The sequence below is a fragment of the Formica exsecta genome, unplaced genomic scaffold (genome assembly GCF_003651465.1).
Source record: "Formica exsecta isolate Colony F162 unplaced genomic scaffold, ASM365146v1 scaffold283, whole genome shotgun sequence".
NCBI classification, from domain to species: Eukaryota; Metazoa; Arthropoda; class Insecta; order Hymenoptera; family Formicidae; genus Formica; species Formica exsecta.
Genome location: NW_021850093.1, coordinates 102,072 through 111,961, shown reverse-complemented (window position 1 = coordinate 111,961; position 9,890 = coordinate 102,072). Strand labels below are relative to the sequence as shown.

Genomic DNA, 9,890 nt, shown 5'->3' with positions numbered 1-9,890 from the left:
TAGAACACGAAAAAAAATACTTACTGCAAAAATATTCAAGCTTAAAGAAATCAAACATTATTAATAACAGAAACAAGCCTTAAAAACTAGAAATGTCGGTGAATCTTTACAAAAACCAAAATATTATTACATGTATTATATAATTGTTATCACACGCATACCAACTTCATAGCTTTGTATTTCGACGGCATAAAATATTTTTTTGTTCTAAATCATAGTCCGATTCTTCAGATTAATATTTTTAAGCATTTTGGTCGTCATTATTTGCTCCATAACTATGATTAATTTATTTGCTGTAAATATGTAGTTTTTCTAAAATTGTATTGACAAATTAAAACAAACAAACAAATAAAGATTTTGTTTGCAGTCATACATATCCTGTCTATTTCTAACTTCATTATTTATCTTGCAATTGTAAACAATCCACAGGCGTGTATAACGCATCCCAAGGGCATCGTTCCCGTCGCTATCAACGTAGTCATCTCAATACATAACATTGCATCTGTATGTAGTAAAATTAAATAGGAATATTTTTCTTGATCGATAAAGTACTCAGTCGTCATTTGTATTGCCTGATTCTGTACTCGAGACTTGTTTATGTGCAGAACAGTACCAATAAAGATCTGTGGCCAAATTGGCATTAAAATAGCAAACAATGTGCTGCATATGGCCAACACTAAAAACATTTAAATGAAATAGTGTTAGAGATATCGGGTATTGCGTTAGTTGCTTAAATCGCTGCAACACAAATCATGGCGTCAGTGAGCTGAGCCATGATTGCACAACATCCGAACACACTTTGGGTATTACCGTTACCGCCCGTGCGGTATGAGAATGCGTGAAAACGCTTCCAGTCTAGTCGGTCATTCTCTCTAAGTAACACGGAAATTCAATAAAGACTGTAAACTATAAAAAATAAAAAGAATTGTTCTTTTTATACTCTCCCGATTTTTTTTCACACTTAATCTAAAATAATACTTCAACAAATAATTATACAAGTTGCTTCTTTTATGTTTTATAATGTATTACTTATACATAATTCTCTCTCCCTTTCAAATTTTGCTGTTTTTAAATCACTCTTCTGCTCTGATTTCTTTTTTTACTATAAAATTTTGTGTATTTTCAATATAATAATAAAAATTAAGAGTAAAGTTATTATATACAGGGTAGACCATTTTAATGTATCCACTGAAATATCTTAAAATCTATAAGTTTAAGACAAAAATGTTTTAGACAAAAGTTGTATGGTTTCGAGGGGGACACATGATGAAAATATGGACTTGACCTTGAGTGACTTTTTCAAGGCCAAATCAATGTGATCGATGTTTTCTTAAATGGAACCCCCATTTTTTATTACATATTCTTGTAGTTTATCTCGAAAGCTTTTCAAAACACTAGAATAAAGTAGTTTTTCATTAAGTACTTTTTGAGTTAGTTTATATTTTAATCTGACATATTTTGATATAAAAAATAAAATATCTCGTAAAGTATTTAGTTTTCGATAATCTTTGAACATGTCCCACAGAACATGTCTACTTTTTATGACACGGAAATAAACAAACTGTCAATTCTGTGGCGAAACAAAAAAATGCTTATATGTTACCGCAAATTATGTAGATAAATGACTTGGGTGTGCGTTGGAAATACTTTAATTGAATAAAAGTTATGGACAAAATTCGGTTTATATTAAACTGCCCCTCGTATAATTAGTGACAATGTTTGTAATGCATATTCTATAATAATATGAACAAAAATATGGATATATCTGGAATACAACAAAGCTTATCAAAATACTAAAAAAACACAACGTTGTTTGAAGTAGACCAAATTTTGATTTTTGATATGGCCCTAAGCCGATTGCGAGTAGGAAGATCCGATTGAGATTAAAATGTTGAGTCTCCACGCAGATCATTACTGTGCGAGCATAGGAACTGGACTGCGGAGAAATTAATAGATTTGCTTCTATCTCTCTTTTTTCTTTTACTTTACTGCTTTATATTAAGCGGAAATTGATATTATTATACTCGTTCAAAAATATTCATATTAATTCTGTGTAACATTTATAAAAAAAATTAAATTTAAAATATTCTGTAATATATCATTCATTTTGTTTCATATTTTCTCAGGACACGTCCTACTTGACGTACATATTTTATAATGTAAGATAAGTATTCATTAGAGGAAAATAAATAATTATGAGTTTAAGATTTCTTAATTATCTAAAGAGTGCAATAGTCAGAAAACAAAATGCTGTTATTAGGATGTATAATTAAATTTTTGCAGATTTTATTAACGTGACACACATTTTAATATTCTACATTTTACTATTTCAAACGTAAGAAATATTTTCTGGCTCACTTTGTCAGATAAAATGTCTTTGCATCATTGCTGCATAGAACATAAAACAGTGAAATAAGATATTGATACTTTTGTTATCTGTAATAACGAAATACGTCTCTTAGATTGCAATATGGAACGTGCTGAAATATTTCAATTTGTGATATGTAGTAATTCTTACCATAACAAAATTTTCTATTGATGGTATAAACAGTCCGGCAATACTTAGATGGGAAGTTTGACTGCCTCTTTGCAAAATAAAAAGTATCATTTTCTGTACGTGTAATGGTGCCATATACCATCGAATATTGTATCTTTGAAGAATATGATAAATATACATATACATATATTAATATGTATATATAATTGCAAACAACACATAAAATTGTTTCTTACGTGGTGGAGTATATGTAATTATTATGACTGAGAAGCACTTCTCCAACATAGTTACTTACAAACGAACATAAAAGGATGATAAATATTCCAATAAGATAAAATAAAATAGCATCCTTATTTCCATGTGTTGCATTCCAGTACATCTAAAATATCATAACTGTGTTTAACACAATTTCGTATGAGCAATTACTCATTATAGTCTAGGTATGTCTAATAAGTATATAAACTGCAAAAAGGATATAGATAAGAAATACAAGAAAAAAACCAATTTTAATATTGAGATTACTCTGTTTTTAAATATTTTATAATTTTTTAATTAGCACGATTTGTTATGCATATTATTTATTTAAAATTATATATTATTAAAATTAAAATTATATATTATTCTTTTATAATATTTTTATCTTGTTAAATTGATTAAATTTTGGTTATTACTAGATATACGCATAACCCTTTTATAAATATGTGTTTAGAACACGAAAAAAATACTTACTGCAAAAATATTCAGGCTTAAAGAAATCACACCAAACATTATTAATAACAGAAACAAGCTTTCAAAATTAGATAGCAATACATTGATGAACCTTTACGAAAAACAAAATTATTACAAGTGTTATACATATAATTGTTATACGCATACCAACTTTATAGCCTTGCAATGTATTTCGACGGCATTGAATATTTTTTTGTTATAAATCATAGCTCGATTCTTCAAGTTAATGTTTTTAAGCATTTCGGTCGTCATTATTTGCTCCATACGATAACTATGATTAATTTATTTGCTGTAAATATGTAGTTCTCCCAAAATTGTATTAACAAATTAAAACAAACAAACAAATAAAGATTTTGTTTGTAGTCATACACATCGTATCCATTTCTAACTTCATTATTCACCTTGCAATTTTAAACATTCCACATGCGTGTATGGCGCATCCTAAGATCATTGTTCCTGTTGCTGTCAATGTAGTCGCTCCAATACAAAAAACTGCGTCTGTATGCAGTAAAATTAAATAGTAATATTTTTCTTGATCGACAAAATATTCAGTCACGATTTGTATTGTCTGACTTTGTAGTTGAGACTCGTTTATGTACAAGACAGTACCAAGGATCTGTGGCCAAATAGGCAGTAAAGTAAGAATAAATACACAGCATACGGCGAACGCTAAAAACATTTAAAGAAAATTGTTTTACAAGTTGCTCTTTTTATGTTTTATAATGTATTACTTATACATAATCCTCTCTCTCATTCAAATTTTGCTATTCTTAAATCACTCTTTTGCTCTGGTTTTTTTCTTGATTTTAAAGTTTTGTTTTTTTTTCAAACGTTAATAAAAAAATTAAGAGTAACATATTATATATACATATATTAAAAATATACATACATATGTATGTAGACATGCTTTTCGCCATGCAGAAGCTTTATAATTTTTTATTCAGGTGGAAAAATGTGATAAATATGTTTAGGATGAGATTCACAAATTAGTCAATCAGTCTAATTTAAATATTTAATTTGTCTCACGATTTGAATATGCTGAACTTCATGACATATAGATAGTCGATAAAAAATACTGTCTTACATGTAAATATAATTGTACAACGTCTTGTGTTATTTTCATACTTTTTAAAGATAGTAAGTTCGTTTTCATCTTTTAGGTTATTACAAATGCAGTGTAGTTGCTCCAACAAATTTCTCACCTACCATCACAGCAATAATTAATGTTGTTTTGAAAAAGTTGCAAAAGGTTGTGATATATAAAAATTTATTTGTTTTTGGAATATTGATTTATACAAGTTAGTAAACAATTAACTTACATGATGAGTGTTAATCCAGAACATGCTGTATATAATTACGTGGAAATTATAGACTATTGCGGTAGAGAAAACTTTGAGGATAAAATCAACAGTGCATTTTGTAGTTATAAGCGCTGTAAGCTTCAACCAAAAAATTTATTGAAAATGTTGCATAACAAAATCAGTTTTCTTTACACAGATCAAAATGATAATTTGCTTTGTAATATATGCAATAATATATAATAACGTAATAATAAAACGTAATAATAATAAAACTTTATTAATTATGTGTTGCAGTTGAAATATATTCTATTATCAATAATTAAATATAGTTTGATCATGTTTTGTAATTCAATAAAAGTGAGCGCTTTCTATGATAGACAGTCAAATATAAACCGAACTTTTTCCAATACTTTTTATTCGATCAAAGTATTTCCAATGCCCGAGTCATTTTTCTACATAATTTCTACTAACATCTAAGCACTTTTGCCACCGGATTGATAATTCTTTTATTCGCGTGTCATAAACAGGAGTGCGACATATCCGAAGCCAATTGCGTACAAAAAAAATGTTGCTTCTGCACGACAACGATAGGCCTCACATCGCCGCTATAACCCAAGAGAAATTGGCTCAATTGCACTGGACCACCATTGAACATCCCCCTTACAGCCCCGATTTATCCCCTTGTGATTATCATTTATTTGGGCCAATGAAAAAGGCGTTCGAAGGATAACGACTCAACAATAATGTTAAGGTGGATGAATTTGTGCGCAATTTGTTGGCTTTGAATATGTCTCCCTACTTTTTATGACACGGGAATAAAAAAACTGCCAATCCGGTGTCAAAAATGTTTAGATGTAAGCGGAAATTCTATAGAAAAATGACTTGGGTATGGTTGAAAATATTTTAATTGAATAAAAAGTTATGGAAAAATTCGGTTTATATTAAACTGCCCTTCATATAATTAGTAATAATTTTTGTAATGCATATTCTAGAATAATATGAATAAAAATATGGACATACCTGAAATACAACAAAGCTTGACAAAATACCAAAACACAAAATTGCCTGAAATTGACTAAATTTTGAGTTTTGATACGGCCATAAGCCGATTGCAAGTAGCAGGATCCGATTAAGATTAAAATGTTGAGTCTCAACGCAAATCATTATAGTGCGAGCATAGGAACTGGACTGCGGAGAAATTGATAAAGATTCGTTTCTATCCTCTCCTTTTTCTTCTTCAAATGAAGTATTCTTCAACTCTTACCGTATTTTTAGAATAAATTTTGTCATAAATTATCTAATTCATTATAAATATCAAACTGCACAAATAATGTGGAAACGAAACTTTTTTAATTTAACAATTTTGTGAAGTGGTGATTAAGCTATCAATTTTTCATGGAAGGAAATTTAAGAAATGAGTATTTCACAGAGAGAAACATACATTCATCAGGTACCTTATCGATCGGCGCAAGCGCGATCGCTCTTTTTTCAAGGAACAGGGTTTTATGTGCTTCATTCTTGTGCGTGCGCTCGTGGAAGGAGTTTGTCTTTCTAAAGTCTAAAGGAACAGAGTCGATCCACTTTACATGTGCTGGCAAATTAGCTATAAAACTATTGCCATCAATATATAAGGTAAGAAACTGTAATTCAGTGTTTTCTACATTTTATAATAAGCGAAACTGGATAATTGTTGCTTTTAATTAAAACACACATACATGTGGTTCATTATTTCATATTCTATCTACATTTAATGCATATTAGATCTCTTGTAATATATTACTTACCGCTTTATATAAAGCAGATATTAATATTATTTTACTCGTTTGAAAATATATACGATAATTCTGTATACATTTGTAAAAAAATTAACTTTAAATATTCTATAACATATCATTCGTTTTGTTTCATACTTTCTCAGGACATGTCCGACTTGACGTACATATTTCATAATATAAAATAGGTATCCTTTATAGGAAAATAAATTATTGTCAATTTGCGATTTTTTAATTGTCTAAACAGTGCAACAGTCAAAAAACAAAACGCTGTTATCAGGATATATTATTTAATTTATGCAAAATGTATTAAAATCATAATAAACTTTTTCAAACTGGAAAATATTTTCTGAACGATTTCTGTTATCGATAGTGTATCTTCGTATCATTGCTGGGTAGAATACATAAAATAAGACATCGATGCTTTTGTTAACTGTAATAAAAATGAATGATAAATAACGTTTTTAATATTGCATTATGTGGAACATGTTAAGCTATAAATATCGCAGTTATATTATGCAATATTCTTACCGTGAAACACTGTAACGATATTACAAACATTCCGGCGACATTTACGTTGAAAATTTTGCTGCTTTTTTGCAAAATAACGTGTATCATTTTCTATGCATGTAATGATGCCATATACCATCGATCATTGTAATGTATTTATAAAATAATGTAATTAATAATGATAAACTATTAATGAGAAAGATATGCATTTTATATACTAATATATATGCAATTGATATATTAACAATACATAAAATTGTTTTTTACGCGGTGGAGTATACATGATTATTGTAATTTGTAACCTTTTGATTGACATAATTAGTTAGAAACATATATAAATACAGGACAAATACAAAAAACAGGTGTATTAAAAATGCTTTTTTATTTCCAAGTGATGCCATACGAAAAGCCTAAAATCTGTTGTGTTCAACATATTTCTTATGTATTTAAGAATTACTTAGTGTAGTCATAATTATGCTATAAAGAGTTATAAACAAGAAGTACAAAAAAACAATTTTTATAATGATATATCTTTGTTTTCTAGAATTTTATGTTATTATAATTAACACGAATTGGTATGTATATTATTAATTAAATTTATATCTTATTTTTTTATCATATCTTTTCATTTATAAATTGTTTAAATTTTTGTTATTATTAAATACATGCATATCTTTTTTAGAAATATGTTTTTAGAACACGAAGAAAAAAACACTTTCTTAAAAAAAAAATACATTTAGGCTCAGAGAAATTACAATTACCGTTATTAACAAAAGCAAGTCTTCCAAACTAAATAATAAAGTCGGTGAACTTTTATAAAAAATGAAATGTTATTACACATACTATATAATTGTTATCGCATGCATATCAATTTTATAGTTTTGTGATGAATTTTGACAGCATAAAATAATTTTTTATAAATCATTGTCTGATTCTTCAAGTTAATATTTTTGAGCATTTTGGGGTAAATATGCATATTTGCGCCGACCTCACCGATTTCAATAACCTTGATATATGTTGTCAAGGACATGACTCTAAGTAACTTGCAAAAAATTTTAACCGTCGCACGTTGTTTATTACAAAGTTATTAACAACTTAAGTTTATGACTTTTCACGCAAAGCGATATACGATTTTAAATGGGTTTGCAACTTTGAGTGCAAGGTTTAGTTCATATCGCGAATAAAGTGGCGGTTACGATCCGCGAGGTTCAACGCAAACCTATGTGTCTAGTATTTCGATAGTGGGGCCCTCCCGCCGGAGGCGGAACCTACTGTGTCCATGCCTATACTTTTTAAAGCAAAGTGAGATTCTACTTGGTTTGTATATGAGTTGAACTTTGCTTTGCGTGAAAAGTTGTAAACCCATATGGAATTTTACTTCTCATTAAAAAGTATATGCGTGGAGGCAGTATGTTCGCCCCCCCCCTGCGGGGGGGCTCCACTATCAAAAAACTAGACACATAGGTTTGCGTTAAACCTCGCTTCGCGTGGAAAGTTGTAAACCCATGTAGAACCTGTTCATAGTAGTTTCTACGTAGTAATAGAAGATAGTAGAATTATCTTTGATTGTTAATAACTTTGTAATAAACAACGAACGACGGCTAAAATTTTTTGCAAGTTACTTAGAGTCATGTCCTTGACAACATATATCAAGGTCATTGAAATCGGTGAGTTCGGCGCTAATATGCATATTTACCCGTTTATGTGCAGAACAGTACCATAGATATGTGGCCAAATTGGCAGGAAAATATGAAAAAGTGTATAGCCTATGGCAAACACTATAAACATTTAAATAAAATAATTTCAAAATTGCTCTTTTATATTTTATAACGTTTGTTATTTATGCATAATTCTATAATAATCTCTCTCTCAAATCTTGCTATTTTTTAATAACCTTTTTGCTCTGATATTTTTGCAGAATGTTGACTATGATATATTTTCACTATGCTACTAATAAATAGTAAACATCTTGTATATGTATATATAAATTGTAGAAATTACATATAGGTATGTCAACATGTTTTTAAGCATACAAGTTTTATATCTTTTATTATTCTGATGGAAAGGTGTAATATTTAAGCTAAGAGACAAAATATAATTAATCAGACTAATCTAAATATTTAACTTTTCTCCCGATTGGAATATGCTCAATTTCATGACATACCGGGCGGAGCAATAACTTTTACCACCTTAAATATTTTCGAATCTGTAAGGTCTAGAGGAAGATCTGTGTAACCAAAATTGCACGGTACGAAAGAGGTTATTATATGGCGATAATAATTTTTGTCTAGGTAGAGGCGCTTCGAAGATTTCAAGGTTACCTCCATTTTTTTAAATAGCATGCTATATTTTTTTATTTTTGGTATAATAGCGTATGTTTAGATGATTTTAACAACCTATAATACTTTAAATAAAGGAGTAAAATAATGATTCTTACGTCATAAGAGATGCTCGAAGTGATGTCCATTTGGATTGATGCATTTCCGGACTGATTATCGCATATGCTGCAATAATTCGTTCCTTCATATTTTCCGCTGTGGTCGGGATTCCCTGGTATACAGTGTCTTTTAGTATTCCTCTCAAAAAAATACGATAATCAGTCAAATCGGAAGTGTTAAGAAGTGTACGTGATTCAGGAAATCAACGATTTCAGTGTTGCACCGATGCAAACGGACATCACTTCGAGCATCTCTTATGACGTAAGAATCATTGTTTTACTCTTTTATTTAACGCTGAATGATCTTGTATTATAGGTTGCTGAAATTGTCTGTACATCCGCTATTATACCAAGGATAAAAAAAATATAGCATGCCATTTTAAAAAATGGAAGTAACTTTGAAATCTTTGAAGTGTTTCCACAAAAATGGACAAAAATTATTGGCGCCATATGATAGCTCCCTTCGCACCGTGCAACTTTACAGTTACGCGAATCTTCTTCTGGATCTTATAGATTCAAAGATATTTGAGGTGGTAATAGTTATTGCCAAGACCAGTATAGTAGTTGGTAAGAGATACTTACATGTAAATATAGCTGTACAACGTTTTGTGTTATTTCCATACATTTTAAAGATGGCAAGTTTG

The 9,890-nt window shown here is 29.4% G+C and overlaps 1 protein-coding gene across 1 annotated transcript; it reads right to left on the bottom strand.

Annotated features, from left to right (window-relative positions):
• Nucleotides 1-1,414: 1,414 nt before the first annotated feature.
• LOC115237272 lies at nucleotides 1,415-5,709 on the bottom strand. The gene is made up of 9 exons (XM_029810215.1): nucleotides 5,548-5,709; nucleotides 4,546-4,665; nucleotides 4,311-4,428; nucleotides 3,628-3,895; nucleotides 3,378-3,497; nucleotides 3,227-3,317; nucleotides 2,734-2,876; nucleotides 2,519-2,651; nucleotides 1,415-2,436 (listed from the first exon to the last, which is right to left on the bottom strand). Exons 1-9 carry the CDS (start codon nucleotides 5,689-5,691, stop codon nucleotides 2,383-2,385), a joined length of 1,191 nt encoding a protein of 396 aa, XP_029666075.1. The 5' UTR covers nucleotides 5,692-5,709; the 3' UTR covers nucleotides 1,415-2,382.
• Between the last annotated feature and the right edge of the window lie 4,181 nt (nucleotides 5,710-9,890).